Source organism: Myotis lucifugus, unplaced genomic scaffold (assembly GCF_000147115.1).
Source record: "Myotis lucifugus unplaced genomic scaffold, Myoluc2.0 scaffold_575, whole genome shotgun sequence".
NCBI classification, from domain to species: domain Eukaryota; kingdom Metazoa; phylum Chordata; class Mammalia; order Chiroptera; family Vespertilionidae; genus Myotis; species Myotis lucifugus.
Window position 1 is genome coordinate 1 of NW_005871623.1, and position 17,470 is coordinate 17,470.

Genomic DNA, 17,470 nt, shown 5'->3' on the forward strand with positions numbered 1-17,470 from the left:
TCAGTGGATAGAGCGTCAGTCGCCGACTGAAGGGTCCAGGTTCGATTCCGGTCAAGGGCATGTACCTTGGTTGCGGGGCACATCCCCAGTAGGGAGTGTGCAGGAGGCAGCTGATCGATGTTTCTCTCTCATCGATGTTTCTAACTCTCTATCCCTCTCCCTTCCTCTCTGTAAAAAATCAATAAAATATATTTAAAAAAACAAAAAAAAGAGCAGATAATGTAATTTTTCATTTATGTGAAGAATAGACAAAAATGACCCCTGGTGATAGATATAAAAATAGTGGCTGTAGGAGGCAGGGACTGGGATATTGATTTTAAAGGAGCATAAAAGCGATGGATATGTTCTGCATCTTGATCTGGATTATGATCACCCCAGTATATATGTTTGTCAAAATTCATTAAGATGTACACTTAAAGTCTGTGCCAGCGTCACGTGCACAGACATTGTCGAAAAGGTGTCAGTAAAAGGTGTCAGCACTGTTTTGTTTATAAATTATACTCAAAGTTCTGTTCGGTTTTTTTAAATGCATAAATATATTTATTATTAAAAGTACTGTCATCTCTTTTCTTTTTTTGAAATGTCACTTCCTTAATCCAAATCAAGTTTTAACTATTTATTTTCTTTACCTCAAGGACGTCGCTCCATTCTCCTTTATTTTATCTTTCCGAATAGAAGATACTTGAAGAGGCAGAATTTTATTTCCTGGCAGGGTAGTTTGCTTTAGAATGGAAACTACAAAAACAAACAAAGAAAAAAGTATGCTTTTAAATATACAATCACGCTACATGATAAAAAATTCAGAACAGCTTTTAATAACAAAGAATAATCAAAGAAAACCTCAAACTGCCCTAAAACTATGTTTAAATTCAAACATGGCAATGAATTTATTGCCTGCACATGGAACCATTCACTAAAATCAAGACCCCCAGCCTTCAAATTATCTACGGAATTACCAGCACTATAAAAATAGTATGCAGAAAAAGTGACAGAAACATGTTAATGATATATCATTTCTATGGTAGATTTTAAAAAACAATAAAACCTCTAAATTTTATGCGCAAGACTAATTGACAAAGAAAGAAAGAAGCACATTTTAAAAAGAAAAGGCTACAGAAAATTTTCTAAGTCAAAAAAGTACTGCCCTAACCAGTTTGGCTTAGTGGATAGAGCATTGGCCTGCGGACTGAAGGGTCCTGGGTTCGATTCCAGTCAAGGGCATGTACCTTGGTTGCGGGCACATCCCCAAGAGGGGGTGTGCAAGAGGCAGCTGATCGATGTTTCTCTCTCATCGATGTTTCTACTCTCTATCCCTCTCCCTTCCTCTCTGTAAAAAATCAATAAAATATATATTTTTTAAAAGTACTTATTTACTACTGGACTGATGTATCTGACTACAAATACTGTGAATAGTTGCTTCTTTTACTCTAAAACAACATATCCCCTTAGAAAATGGCTCTGTAGGTACAAAGATGTACCACAGTTACCTTTCAGTCTTCTCTCTCAGGTCCCACATAAAAGACCACATCTCTCGTCTCTTAATAAATAGAACATTAAAAGAGAGTACAAAACCCCATGCCGTTTCAAACCCAGTGTGATAGGTCAGAGTCTGGCTGGAGGTGGCTGACCGGAAGTTGCTGCAGTGCTCACAGGCATCTTCTTCTGAAGGGTCAGTGCTGAGGAAGCGGGGAGTGTGCCCACTTGTCTGGAAATGCACCCTGAAGGCTGCTGGACTACCTGAAACAATGAGAACCGTCGTTATCGTCATTCAAGCAAACCTGCTTCAGTTATAACAAGAGAACAGCCAACTGTGCTCACCCAGCAGTAAATATACCTGATCGTAGCATATCAAGAATGCCTACTTAAATCTAAATCTGTACGTGGCAAAATTATCTTGTTCAAAACTGAAAAACATGACGATCTCACACATTATATTACTTCTTAGAGTGGAGCTCAAATTTACATTACATATTGCCCAATTTAAACCTCCATATGTGCCATATTTTCATTTTTTAACTTTTATCATGGAAAATTTCAAATATACACAAAGGCAGAAGAAACAATAAGATGAAACCACCTATGCCCGTGGTCAGCAAACTGCGGCTCACAAGCCACATGCAGCTCTTCGACCCCTTGAGTGTGGCTCTTCCACAAAATACCACGTGCAGGCGCAAACACAGTGAGATTGAAACTTCGTGGCCCATGAGCAGAAGTTGGTTTTCGGCCTGGGCGAGTCTATTTTGAAGAAGTACTGTTGATATTTGGCTCTGTTGACTAATGAGTTTGCCGACCACTGACCTATGCCATTATTACCCAGCTTCAACGATGATTAATTCTTTACCAACATTGTTTCCTGTATATCTCCACCCACTTCGCTACCATCCCCAATTATTTTAAAGCACCCCCAGATATAATTTTTTATCTATCTACTAGAGGCCCAGTGCATGAATTCGTGCACCAGTGGGGGTTCCTCAGCCTGGCCTGCAGGATCGGGTTGAAACCAGCTTTCCGACATCCCCCGAGGTGTCCCGGATTGCGAGAGGGCACAGGCTAGGCCGAGGGACCCCACCGGTGCATGATCGGGGCAGGGGAGAGATGCAGGGGAGGCTGGCCAGCTGGGGAGGGAACATGGGAGGGTTCCAGACCGTGTCTGGCCCATCTTGCTCAGTCCCAATTGGCCGGACCCCAGCAGCAAGCTAACCTACCAGTCGGAGTGTCTGCCCCCTGGTGGTCAGTGCACATCATAGCAAGCGGTTGAGCAGCCTTAGCATATCATTAGCATATTACACTTTGATGCTTTAATTGGTTGAACAGCCGACCAGTCGACCAGACACTTAGCATGTTAGGCTTTTATTATATAGGATAAGTATTTCAAAATACTATACATCTCCAAAAGATAGACTTTTAATGGGCCGTTTTTAAAAAATATCTGGAAAATGACAATGCTAAAGGCATCCTCCAAAATAAACAGTTCAAGAAATCCAAAGGGTGAGTGTTGGGGACAAAGGAAGCAAAGTTAAGGTAATAATAGCAGGGCCTTATTTTTAGCTTCAAAGAAGGAAAAAAGTACAATAGCAGAAGTTCCTTTTTTTTTTCCCCACCTCAAAGAAGAAAAACAGTCATCATGTATTTGAGCCAGCTACTGACAATGAACTATTTTAAGTCCTTAAATTCATTTTTGGCTAATATAAATGTGCCAGGAGACAGACTTCTGAACAGAATTTGGGAGTACAATTTATTCTGTATTTTAATTTTTATTGTAAATAAAATATAAAATCTAGTGTGCATCAATCACTAAATAAAAGTGACTCATAGGAAACTCCAAATAGGAATTAATGCCCCTAGAGAAGAAATACTAAATTGGAATAATTCAACTTCCATCATTCTGAGAATAGACTCTATGTCCCTTAGCCCAGCCTGTGCTCTCTCGCAGTCTGGGACCCCTCGGGGGACCCGATGCTGGTTGTAATACCTTGCACAGAACCAGCTTGGGAAGGTGAGCCTCAGTGGCAACCTGCATCTGGTGCTGTGCGTGGCCTGGCCTACAGACCAATCAGGGTCAAGTTCATGCCAGTGACAGGAGGCAAAGGTGTCAGTTCAAATACATGTGTGCGCGCGCGCACATACACACACACACACACACACACACACACACAGAACACATGATGATATGGGATATTTATATGTATCACCAAATTTGAGCTGGGACACACAATCTTGGGTCCCCATTATTGCTCATCTTAACGATCATGACACTTGGGGCAGCATGTGCAGCATTCTCCTGCACATTTGTAAAAAAAGGAAAATAATGAGTGAAAATATGTAAGAGATTTATATATATATAGAGAGAGGAGGCAACCAATCAATGTGCCTCTCTCACATCGATGTCTCCCTCTCTCTTTCTCTCCCCCCACTCTCTCTAAAAATCAATGGAAAAAGTATCCTCAGGTGAGGATTAGAAAAAACAAAGAGACTTTTCCTTAAGGGATACGCAGTGTAGAGGTGCAATGTCATGATTTCCACCTCTCAAATGGTTCAGAAAAAAATGACGTGCGTGTGTGTGTGTGTGTGTGTGTGTTTTGCAGTTAGTTTGCCAGCAGAGTGAGGGAGAACAAAGCAAATGTGGTAAAACGTTAACAACTGGTCCAACGTGGCCCAGGGTACACAGGGGCTCACTTTACTAGTCTTGCCAATTTTCTGAATGGTTGAAATTTACAAAATACGGAAGAGAGGAAGGAAGGAAATGGTACTCACCAGCTGCTTGACTTTCACTGCCTGTGGGAGAGCAGCCGACGGGGAAAGGACGGGTCCCGGCTGTGCGAGTGTGATCTGGACCGGAGCGCCCATGACAGGCTTCTCAGAGGTGGTCCCAGCAGAAGTAACGACAGTTTTCACAGACGGAAGACAAACAGCTGATGAAGTTTCTCCCAAAGTTACTGATGGGAGGGCCAGCGTCACCCCTGCTCCCGAGACCACTGGCTTCTCAGGTGGAAGCGAGACTGCTGCCACTGTGTTCTGTACAGAGGTCACAAGCGGTTTTGGCGTCTGAAGCACGACAGTTCCGGCTGTTGCTCCTCCTGCTACAGCAGCTGGACCCACAGAATGAAGTGTCACCACTCCAGCGTTTGCTCCCCCTGGGCCAACAAAGGAATTCACACTTTGCGCGGACACCGTTCTGGGTGTGGCTGCTCCAGAGACAAGGGCCCGTTCAGCCTGGACTGAGGAGTCGGTTGCTGTCGCCACAGCGGTCACCGGAGTGGTGCAGGTAGCAACGATGGCCTCCCCGGAGGTCTGCTGAACACACTGCTGGATGAAGCTCTGAGAGCTGGGCAGGAGCTGTCGCAAGGCACTCACACTTTTCTAGAAGCAGGGAAGGGGAAAACACCAACCACTAAGGAGATCAGTGACTAGTAACATGAAAACACTTTGTACTTCATATCTTTACAACATAAAATAATCCAAAAGTACATCAACTTTTCAGTTGAGGGAATCTGACATCACTTATTTATGTCTGTCAATATCCAACATTTAATTTATTTCAAACGAAAAGTGCTTTATTTTTCAAAATGAAATGATTATGTCAGTCTTAAACTTTTGAATACTGAACATCAATTTTTATTCCGCCAAACCAGGCTCTTATTGTCAAAGTTACTGTTCTCCATTAAAATTCTGTTTAATGCAATACATCTTACAGAAGAATATGCTACTAACAAAATAAATTAACTTTTTAAAATAGCCTTTCCAGCCCAGCCAGCATGGTTCAGTGGTTGATCACTGACCTATGACCCAAGGGTCATGGTTCAATTCCTGGTCAGGCCACATGCCTGGGTTGCAGGCTCGAAAAGCAGTCGATCAATGGTTCTCTCTCATCACTGATGTTTCTCTCTCTCTCCCTCTCCCTTCCTCTCTGAAATTGAAAAAAAAAAAAAGCCTTCCCCTAAATTTGGCATTATGCTGTTAATTTCTAAGAGAATGTGAGTCATTAGGAAAGAGCAGAAGGCCCTACTTTTGTAAATGTCAAGAATTTTGCACATACAAGCATTAAATAACATAATCAAGTTATATTCATGACTCAGATGGTACTTCGGTTTTCCCACTGTGTTCCAAACCAAAGAATATGAACTAGCAACATGAGTTACAGGTTACAAACTGAGAGGCCTGTCCTACATTGCTAGTTACCTTTGCCTTAAGTTGATAGCATGCTGAAATATTTGGGTTTTAAATTACATTAAAAGTAATCTAATACCAAGGATTTTTTCAAAGTAATAAATAGGTAGCTCTACCTTAAGAAAAGGGACTAGGTGAGGCTGGGGTGAAGACTTGAGCTCAACATACAGTTGTCTAGTAAATTCCTCCGCTTCGATTTTTGCATCCTGAGGACAAGGGAAAGAAAAACACGTTGAGGTCTACAAATATTTTAAAGCAGGAACAACATATAATTCGTGATGGTAAACATAACAAGCTCTGAACAGTGGTAAGTCCCTCATTCAATGGAGGCATTTTCTTCATGTCACTAGTGAAATGAGTCATCGTAAACAATGGACATGTTTGCTCATGCAGGGATGATCCCCGTAAGCAAAACCAGAGTAGAGCTGGCCGTCTGAGTGGAGCTACTGCACCGCAGGCTGTTCAGAGCCTGACGAAGTGGACAGGAGTCCTGCATTTCTTAGGGTAGAGAATAGGAAGTTATTTGGTTTGGGGGACTGGATGTTTTTTGTTTTGGTTTTTCAATTTTGAAATTACCTTCATCAGGATACACTATTTTTAGAATGCGGGGGCTGTAATAACAGATACAATTGTTCCAAAGGACTTAGGAAGCCTTCCATACTGCCCTACATTCTAAGCATTTCAGGGGTCTATGAGGTCTAAATTATTTTCATATTAATACTAAAAAGGTTTTTTTTTTTGGCCTGTTTCACTGTGCTGAGATTTGCACTGATGGTATAGAAGCATCAGTAGGTAAAATTGCTGGCAAGAAAGACAATGGCAACAAATTAAAAGAGGTGTCATCATATTCTCTATCACCAGGCACTTGGGGTAAAAAAAAAATAGAGCCAGTTTCCTTTTTAAATGTCCTCAATGAAGCAGTAAAAATTCATTTGACTAAATATCAACCCTTCAGTAGACATCTTCTTAATATTGTGTGTTAAGCAATGTGAGCCACACAGAACATTTCTGCTACAGACCAATCAAGATGCTCAAGGAAGAGCAGCCTGTGATGGAGATGCTGGTGACCCAGCATCAGGTAAGACCTCTCCCACATCACAGGGAGCTCCCCAGGTACCTATCTGAGGGACATCTACTCCTGTTTACAGACATCAAAGACTCCTCGAGGGTGAGAAGCCACTGACACCAGAGAGAGACAGCTATCCCAAGACACTGACAAAGCTTTATCGTTATGGATTGATACTGAACTCAGAACCCATTTTGTTTTACTATTTTTACCTAAAATACTAATGATATGAGTCATAATAATTGTTATAGTTGTTCTTTGGGTTTTTCTATATAGTCCAGCTATTTCTGACTATTGGACATGTATAACGGTTAATATTCTTCTCATGGTTTATGTAAATGTTATACTAGAAGCCATATACAGAAAAATAAAACAGAAGGTAAGTAAAACCTCAAATCATGATAGTTCATAGGATAAAAATGATCTAAGACTATTTTCTCACAACTAAGGTCATAAGACCTGACTACCTTCCATTAACCTGCTCTTCCCTTTTGGGGAAAAATACCCCCTCAACTCAGATCCTATGGTTACAGCACTGCCCCACCCCAATGGTGAGCAAGGCAACACTGAGACTGAGGCTTCCCAAAGCTGCGAGACCACACTATACGACTAAAATTTTGGTCTTCCAGGCATCCTTCCAATTGATTTATGATCAAAAATGGCAACTACGGACAAAAAGAGGGGGTGTTCTATGGGAAGTAACCTCACAGGGGGATCTGATCATAAAAGCCTAACTGGGCAGCTCATGGGCAGTCATGCCCCAGGCCTGAGCTTTAGTGGAAAGTTTAAGCCAGCTCTGTCCATTGCTCTTGGGCATGTATATAACAAACCTTTGAAATGTCAGAGGTGAAAACCCGGAAAGGGGGTATTAACCCTCAATAGAGCACACAATCGTGCTAACTATCCTGTAATCCAGCTCCTGCCTTGCTTTCCCCACTTCCATGTCATCCTCCATGTTCCCTCCTTCATTCCAAATGCACACAAAGATGCAAAGCTGTTATTCTCAGAGCATTTGGGATCTTGCTTCTCAGTATATATATGTCAGCAGTTTGGTTCAAATAAACTCTTATAAAAATAAAAATTCAAAATTATATTGTTATATTCTCCGCATATTTCTTAAACAGTTAATATGCTAATTTCCACATTCATCCACTTTGTAACATATCTGAGCATTTTACCTGAAAGAGGATAGAAGAAACAATTTGGTGGCTAAAAGACACGGCATCTTGGCACTTAACATAAACCTCAAAGATCATCACATCTACTCTGCTCATCTCATAGAGAAGGAAGCTGAGGCATAAGGAAGTTAATTTATTTCCATAGGTCCCAAAGTTTGTTGTTTGGACATACAGAAGTAAATTTTATTCTTTAATAGCCCGGCTTTTGGCATTTACAATTCTCATAACTTTTTATTTGACAAAATCAACCTTCTCTCCAAGTCCCCTTTTGGCTAAGGGAAGAAGACTGACACAGAGAAAGCAGTGTATACTACAATAGATTGGCCTGAGACTTATAATCATCACAAAGCTTTCAAGCAGCAAAAGCAAAGTTTATGTAAAAACCCATTTAAAATAAACTTCATTTAAAAACAGTTATTTCCCATTTAAAAGACGTTCTATAGATCTTACAGAGCTTGCAAGGCTTCATCGCACTGACTTACCAAAAGTTGTCCCACCAGCTTCTTGACATTCTGCCCCATCTCCGGGGACTGTGATCCACTACATGCTAGTTTTATTAACATCGCAAGAAAGTTCTTACATTTCTTCACATTTTCTAGCATCGCCTAAACATGGAAATAGAAACAAGCACTCATAAGAGAGTTCACACTTTTCTGAAGAGCTGCACTGACGGAAGGTGCAGTGAGAGCGTACCGGAGTGAGGTTGGTCTGAGCGGCTGCTGAGTTCCCCGCTTTGAGGACGGGCTCACTAGACGGTGCGTGTGATGCTCCCAAACTTGAAGGCTGCAGGGTAGTTACAGTATTCGACGGCTTCACAGGAGTGACTGTGACAACACTGGTTGGCACAGCCACAGACTGAAATTAAAAGGAGCATATGTTCAGATATGTATGACTATGATAGGTATCAGAGTGGGCGCCTCATTTCACTTACCAGACTACACAGATAGACTTGAAATCTTTGCTTTTATGTTATGTAACAGCTACAAAAGCTCTGGACTCAAGTAGATCTGAGATTCAGTCTCACCTACCTTCTTTTCATTGACACCTACTGAGCATTGACCTCAGGCAAGTTACTTACTCCTGCTAACCCTCTGATTCCTGTCTATAAAAAAAACAGGAATAGCAATGCTACCCACTACTTTAGGGTTCTTTGTGAAATACAGTGCCAAGCACAAAGTCCTCACAAAATATTAATACTTCTCTAAAAAGGATTGGAAATAGTAAGCCTTTATATAGAAATATAGAATTTCCTGTTCTCTAATTCTCTGCTTTTTCATAAGTATAAAGCAGAGAGATTTACTGGCCATTTTATCCTATACAGTGGGGCCTTGACTTACGAGTTTAATTTGTTCCCTGACAGAGCTCGTAACTCAAATTACTTGTATGTCAAATCAAAAAGTGAACAAGTGAGACACGTGACGCTGGGCTGATGTTGTGGCGTTCACTGTGCCGTTTGCTGCGCCACCTAGTGGTGGGGTATCTGAAGCTGGCTCGTAACCCGAATTTTAGCTCGCAACTCAAAGCAAAAAATCGGCCGAGAGATGGTTCATATCTTGAAAAACTCGTTAGTCGGGACACTCGTAAGTCAAGGCCCCACTGTATAATAAAACCCTAATATGCAAATCGACCAAACAGCAGAATGACCAGTGGAATGACCGGTCACTATGATACGCACTGCCCCCCAGGGGGCAGAATCTCAGCACAGGAGTCTGCTCCCCTGAGAGGAAGGCGCCCAGTGGCGCTGATGGGGGGGGGGGGGGGGGCAGGGCCGGCTGACCAGGGGCCCCACAGATGGCTCTGATGGCCAGCCAGGCCTAAGTACCCTACCCTATATATTGGGAACAGTCTCTTAGATTTAAAAATTAAAACCTGGCAAGGCTACTCTAACACTGAAAAAACAGAATGATGCAGTGATAACATGCATGGACTCTGGCTTGCACATGTTGTGGTCAGCCCTGATTCTGACACTTATAACTGTGTGACAAAGCCATTTACTTAACTTCTCTCTGCTTCAGTTTTTCCACCCATAAGATGGGGAAAATGATACTACTCCTCAGAAGGATCATATTATGTATTACTTTTTATAATCAGGGCAAAAAAATGTAGCTGCCCGTACAACAGCAAGATGCCTTTCACCTGAATGAAAAGTATGGTCACTGGTGCATGCAGCGTCCCAGATTGTGAGAGTGATAGCCGACTGCCAGTTTAGGCCCGACACCCCCCCAAGGGGTCCCACATTGTGAGAGGACGCAGGCCAAGCTGAGGGGACGAATTTTGTACACCGGGCCTCTAGTATTCAGGTAAGCTGCTTTTATGTAGACCATAAGAGTAAGTAAGCATTACAAATATTATGAAAATGATATCTTATTTTCACACTGAAAAGAATTTCAGTTGCTTCTTCTACCCTCCACTGAAATGAGGTGTGATTATAGCACCATCTGCAGGATAAAAAGTTTCATACAAGAAATCAAAGTCAGGTTGTAATTTAGAAAACTATATTGAGATAAAGCAACAAACTTATTTTAAGGATAGACACTAAAAGTTACAGAATATGAGTAAAGTTTGAGGGTAGAAAGAGAATAATATTTACAATTCACACATTAAACTGAACACTGCACCTTCATTCTAATTTAAATGCTTGTCTTCTATTGGCATACAGCACCCGCTTCTGGACACTTGGAGACATGGCAATTTGATGCGTTTGTGTTAATTTAAAATATGCAAGTAAAGCTGATATTCTAAGAATCTACACCAGTGATGGCGAACCTTTTGAGCTCAGCGTGTCAGCATTTTGAAAAACACTAACTTAACTCTGGTGCCGTGTCACATATAGAAATTTTTTTATATTTGCAACCATAGTAAAACAAAGATTTATATTTTTGATATTTATTTCATATATTTAAATGCCATTTAACAAAGAAAAATCAACCAAAAAAATGAGTTCACGTGTCACCTCTGACACGCATGTCATATGTTCGCCATCACTGATCTACACCATGTTTATCTTGTGTTTCCCATACCTCCAACAGTTACCATTTTGATACATGTCATCATACATCACTAAATTGCTCTCTTCAACATCACACAGTTAGCAACTTATACATCTGGCAGAAAATCCTATATAATAGCCCTGACCGGTTTGGCTCAGTGGATAGAGCGTCAGCCTGCAGACTAAGGGGTCCCAGGTTTGATTCCAGTCAAGGGCATGTACCTTGGTTGCGGGCACATACCCAGTAGGGGGTGTGCTGGAGGCAGCTGATCGATGTTTCTCTCTCATCGATGTTTCTCTCTATCCCTCTCCTTTCCTCTCTGTAAAAAAATTAATAAAATATATATTTTTTAAAAATCCTATATAATAAAAGGCTAATATGCAAATTGTCCCCTCAATCGGGAGTTCAACCAGGGGGCGGGGCCAGCCCAGCCCTATTGACCCTGGCCCCACCCGTGCAGGAATTCGTGCTCCGGGCCTCTAGCAGCTAAATAATAAGAAATATGGAAGAATAACAGTGCACACATGGCCACCCGTCTGTCACACTTACTTGTACTAAGGAAGGCTTTGTAACAGTGGTTACCACAGTAGCTCCCATTTGTGCCAATGGTTTAACAGGTGCCACAGCCACTTTCTTGATTAACTGTGAATTAGAATTCTGGGGGTTGGAGAGATAATACAGAGTCATCAGCATTAGTAATTTAAAATCACTCAGGCCCTAGCTGGTTTGGCTCAGTGGATAGAGCGTTAGTCTGCGGACTGAAGGGTCCCAGGTTCGATTCCAGTCAAAGGCACATGCCTGGGTTGCGGGCTTGATCCCCATTAGGGGACGTGCAAGAGGCAGCCAATCAATGATTCTCTCTCATCATTGATGTTTCTATCTCTCTTTCTCTCTCCCTTCTCTCTGAAATCAATAAAGATATCTTTTTTAAAAAAATTAAAAAAATAAAATCAATCAGTACTGGGGCAAATATAAAAACACTTTACCATAGCAAACTTCTTTGTTGTACCTGGTTTTCTAACCTTATAAATGCTATGCACATTCTCTACTATGAACTTAACTGGTCAATCGACCAGTTGATATTTCATATACCTAAGGAGGCAAGTGATTTAACAAATAAGTATCAGATTACTTCAGGATAAATTTCCAAACTTGACAGTATGGCGTATATAGAAAATGTGGATTCTTATTTGCTATCATTGACAGAAAAAAATCTTGCTAATCTATCTTCTCAACCCACTGCAGTTAGATACAGCAAACTGGAAAGGGAAGGAGTAGCTAACAGAGAAAACGACTGGTTGAAAACCCAGAATCAAATTAGAAGAGTAAAATAATGGGGGTGGGGGAGATTTAAATTGGCAGAGAATAATATTACCACAGAAACAGTGCAATCTTTCTTTAGCATGAACCTGACTCATCAAGAAAATGCTATACTATATTCAGCATTTTCTATTTAATCAAAGAAAGATGCCCAGAAGTATGTCTATAAGTATATTTTAACTCAGGCACACAAAGCAAGCTGCAGGTGCCTAGAAAGATCATCATGTATGTAAAATAAATCGGTCCTGTACAATGCCAAGGTGATAAAATACTGCATTAAAGTTCTGAATTTCTTAAAGGTAATTTCTACAAGCTACGGATAAAAGTGAATACTAAACTGTAGTCTTAATATTTTGCTATAAATTAAAATTGAAGCAGAATGGCTTTCTTTCCATTTAAAGATACAAACAGCCCTTTGAACAGTCCCTTAAGGACTACAAAATCTTTGAGTATGAAGACTGAATTTTTATTGTTTTAGCAATCAGCAAATGACAAAACCAAGATACTTGATAAATTAAAGAAAATGAAAAAAGAAAAAAAGAGTTAAGGTACATTACCGGCATTGCACAGATTTTGACTGTTTGAGGATTCGTTGGTAGCGCCGGTCTTGAAATTATGGTACTTGTAGTCTCGGCTCTTGTTACAGGTTGCTGAGGAGATACCAACATCAACTGACCACTGTTACTTTTGATCAAAACTGTTCCTATATTGAAAAAGAAAAAAAAAATTGATGTAGCTGATAAATGAAGCATAATTATCAGCTATTTCTTCTCCTATTTCTTTCAGTAATGTAAATGGTCTGAAAAAGTGATTAGTACATACTGAATTCCATATCTACTAGTCTCTATATATAAAAACCTAAGCACCCGGAATGCTGGAACAACGACAGGAACGACCAATCGCTATGACACGCACTGACCACCAGGGGGCAGATGCTCAACACAGGAGCTGCCCCCTGGTGGTCAGTGCACTTCCACAGCTGCCCAACCTCCCCTGGTCCCTCCCGCAGCCAGCCAACCTCCTGTGGTCCCTCCCCCACCCCTGTCCAGCAGGCCCTGGCCAGCGGCGGGAAGATCCCAATTGGCCCTGATCACTGGCCAGGCCTAGGGACCCAACCCGTGCACAAATTTTGTGCACCGAACCTCTAGTTACATAAAATATAAAAATGTTTTTACTCAAACCTACTTAAAAGTCTAAGTATATGGCTGAAACCTTTCTGGAGGAGGCAAAATACTTTTTTTTCTTCATGACATGAAGCTATAAAGCTACAGTAAGATGCTATGAGTAAGAAGGCATGGTAAGACTATATGAACTGACCAATGGAACAAAACAGAGAAGCCCAAAATGGACTCATATAGTTATGTAATATCGAATTTTCCTAAGAGGCCCTGCAGATCAGTGAGGGAAAGAGAGACCTACTATTCAATAAACAGGACTAGGTCCATGCACTATCTACATGGAAAAGACGGAAAGCTTCACACCATCCACAAAAACCACTCAAGGGTAAAAAGGAAAACCTTTTAAACTCTTAATGTAGAAAATTATCATTCTTAACTTGGACTAAGAATTTAACTATATAATGTTTGATACATCTGACTATATCAAAAGAGCTTTTGTTTAGCAAAAGACCACCAGGTAAAAAGACAAACCACAAGATGAGAGAAATTTTTAGTTCACATATATTAAAAGGACGAATGTCCAAAATAACAGATGCCAATGACAGGAAAAGGTAAATTAAGACCACAGTGAGATATCAACTTATATTTACCAGATAGGCAAAAATTAAGAAGTCTAAAAGCATTTGCTCATTTCATGTCTCTGTCATATTTTGGTAATTCTCGTGATATTTCAAAATTTTTCATGATTATATTTATTATGATGCTCTGTGATCAGTAGTAATCTTTAATTTCCTGTAATTGTTTTGGGGTGCCACAACAATGCCCATATAAGATAGCAAACTCGATAAATGCCGTGTGTTCTAACTACTCCACTAATCAGCAATTTCCCCATCTCTATCCCTTTCCCCAAGACACAACAACATTGAAATTAATAGTTATTAATATTAATCCTACAATGGTCTCTCACTGTTCAAGTGAAAGGAAGAGTCCTTCATCTCTCTCTTTAAATCAAAAGTTAGAAATGATTAAGAGAAAGGCAGGTCAAAAGCTGAGACAAGCTGAAAATTAGGCTTCGTGCACCAAACAGTTAATAATGCAAAGGAAAAACCCTTAAAGAAAATTAAAAATACTACTCCAGTGAACACATGAATCATAAGAAAGAAGAAAGTTTTAGTGGTCTGGGTATTAAGTAAAACCAGTCACACCATTCTCTTTAGCCGAAACCTAATCCAGAGTAAGGCCCTAACCCTTTTCAATTCTAAGAAGGCCGAGAGAAGTGAGGAAGCTGCAGACGAAAAGTCTGAAGCGAGCAGAGGTTGGTTCCTGAGGCTTAAAAAAGGAGCGGTCTCCATAACAAACGGAGAGATCTAGCTAAGACAATTAATGAAGGTGGTTCAGGTGAAAGAGGTGTGCAATGTCGATAAAACGGCCTTACTTTGAAAGATGCCATCTAGGACTTTCACAGCTGGACAGAAGTCAATGCCTGGTTTCAACTCTTCAAAGGACAGGCTGACTCCCTTCTTAGGGGTGAATGCAGCTAGTGACTTTAAGGTGAAGCCAATACTACGCATTTACCATCCCAAAAAACGTAGGGCCCTTAAGCATTATGCAGAACAAAAAGCCTGGGTGACAGCACAAGTGTTAAACATGGTTTACTGAATACATTGAACCAACTCTTGAAACCTACTTCTCAGAAAAGACTCCTTTCAAAAGAATTACTGCTCATTGACAAGCTCCTGGTCACCCAAGAGCCCTGGGGGAGATGCACAACGAGATTAATGTTGTCTTTGTGCCTGCTAACCCAACTTCCCTTCTGTAGCCCATGGATCAAGGAGTAATTCCAACTTTCAAGTCTTATTATTTAGTAAAGGAATGTATTTTGTAAGGCTATAGCTAGTGCCATAGATAGTGATTCCTGTGACGGATCTGGGCAAAGTAAATTGAAAATCTCCTGGAAAGGATTCCCCACCAACACTCTCCCCCGCCCCTCACCAGAGCCGTCTGCCCATTCTCTCTGAGTCTGTCTCAATTTTGATTGTTAGTTCAATTAGATTCCACATGAGCAAAATCATATGGTATTTGTCGTTCTCCGACTAGCTGATTTCACTTAGCATACTGTTCTCCATGTCCATCCATGCTTTCACAGAGGGTAAGATTGTCTTCCTGTTTATGGCGAGTGGTATTTACTCCATGTGTAAGTGGAGCATAGTTGTTATCCACTCGTGTACTGAGGGACGCTGGCTGCTTCCAGTCCTGGCTACGGTAGATAACAGTCTCAATGTGGCCTCCTCTGTCAGTCCTTGGTTACAAGGCTTCTCTCCAGCTGCTCTTCAGATGGTAATTCAGGATGGTTTTTTTAGACTTTAGTTGTAATTCAGGTTGGTCCTGGGAGGAGGTGAATGTAGCTTCCACCTAGTCTGCTGCCACCTTGGATCTTCCCATATTTACATATTATTTAAACCAGTTCTGATCATAGAGGAAATTCTAAAGAGAAATCAAATACTTAAAGTATATCATCAAATCTCATTTCTCCAACAATTCAGTTCTCAACCAAGTTGTTCACAGAAAAAATGTGTCAGTTGTCAACCAAAACTTCAGTTTTCGACCAGACAACCCTTTCATGCTTATACCTCAGCATGACAAAAAGCATCTCTCAGCCAACAAAGGAGAAAATGCTTTTGTTGCTGGTGAAATCAGGATTAGCACAATTTTAAAACATAAAGAGGCTATTACGAGTGCTAATGTTGCTTAGGCTGCGAAGATGCTCACCAAACAACAATCGCAGGCAATTGAATAGGTAGAAAAACTGTTGTTGACTGGAGTTGGGTAAACTAAAAGCAGTTCAGCCAATGCTGTCGGTGGTAGCATTTCAGAGGCAGTGAGATATGAAAATTTTGTTTAAGGCTAGTGGGGGTTACTTTGATAAATTTAAGAAGTGTTTCTTTATAGATTAAACAGCACATTAGACGTGTACATGTATATGAGAAAGGCTAAAACAGGGAAGCATTATGGGGGGAAAAATAATTCAGTCTTCAAAAAAATCGCCTCCTGGAACGAACGGATTAAGTTCGAAAACCCAGGTCCCACTATACTACCCTTAAAGTATAAGACTTCTGCATAATTAAGGAAATCATCCTTGAGTCATCAATTGCTAATGCTCAGTATGTAAAAGAAATGGTACAAGAATCATAATCTTGCAAAAACATTAGTGTCTCCATTTCATTCAGCTCTTGGTTACCTTCTTCTGCACGGATAACACAAGGTCTGCATGCTCTCCTGCGCACATGGGCAAGAATCCCCACCAGCTGCCCCGCAGAAGCCCCGCCCACTCCCTCTGGAGCTGAACACCACTAAAGGCAATTCATCTCCTCCCAGGAGCTTCTTCAGGCCACAGCATACAGGTGTGGGTGCCACACCCTTAGGCTCTGGCCCGGTTTGCTGCTACCTAGCGCTGGCAAGTTCAGTGTATGAGAAGGCTAGGCTCTAAAACTCTGTAAATCACCTTTATCCCTGATACGCAATGAGACATAACTGTACGCACACACCAAGTGGCAAGCACAGTGTTGTGGAGAGAGGACAGCAAAACAGATCTGGATTCAAATCCCCCCCCCCCCCCCACACACACACACACCTATGAGTTTTGCACGGGGCAAATTACCCTTAGAGAATGGTTACTTGCTACCTATTATGACCAACACACAAAAGAATATAAATAATGCATAGAAAGTGCGTAGCCCTCCATAGGTGATCAGTACACGCTCAGTGATCAGTTCCCACTTAGCAAGTTTTCCCTCGTGAAAGTTCTCCCATTTTCATACTTTTTAAAATTGCTTCTAAACAAACTTCACTGACTACACAGCCGTTTAGCTTTAGGCGGTGATTTCATTCAAACACATTCCTCACCTCTTCATAAGAATGCGTGCAGGATCATTAGAACGAGAAGGAACTGTATCCCGGGGCGCACACAGCTTAACTAGTGCACGTCCCCGTGTCCCAGACAAAACCGAAACAGAACTCCATCAGAAGTGAAGAACATCACCTTTCCACGATGGTCACCACCAAACAGAACACTGGCTACAAAAGAGACCCCATCGTTTCGCTGGGGGAGGCGCTGAAACCCTTGAAATCAAA

The 17,470-nt window shown here is 41.2% G+C and overlaps 1 protein-coding gene across 1 annotated transcript; it reads right to left on the bottom strand.

Annotated features, from left to right (window-relative positions):
• Window positions 1-517: 517 nt before the first annotated feature.
• Window positions 518-12,924, bottom strand: LOC102437556 (transcription initiation factor TFIID subunit 4B). Its single transcript, XM_023745730.1, has 8 exons — window positions 12,779-12,924; window positions 11,451-11,558; window positions 8,605-8,766; window positions 8,394-8,516; window positions 5,784-5,873; window positions 4,255-4,860; window positions 1,629-1,737; window positions 518-735 (listed from the first exon to the last, which is right to left on the bottom strand). The coding sequence occupies exons 1-8, from the start codon at window positions 12,887-12,889 to the stop codon at window positions 626-628; spliced, it is 1,419 nt and encodes a 472-aa protein (XP_023601498.1). The 5' UTR covers window positions 12,890-12,924; the 3' UTR covers window positions 518-625.
• Between the last annotated feature and the right edge of the window lie 4,546 nt (window positions 12,925-17,470).

Coding starts and splice junctions, on each gene's coding strand:
- LOC102437556 (XM_023745730.1), bottom strand. CDS start 12,889: ATGTTGGTATCTCCTCAGCAACCTGTAACAAGAGCCGAGACTACAAGT. Junction 8,517..8,604: donor CTCAGACCAACCTCACTCCG/GTACGCTCTCAC, acceptor TTCCATGTTTAG/GCGATGCTAGAAAATGTGAA. Junction 736..1,628: donor GAGCACTGCAGCAACTTCCG/GTCAGCCACCTC, acceptor TTGTTTTTGTAG/TTTCCATTCTAAAGCAAACT.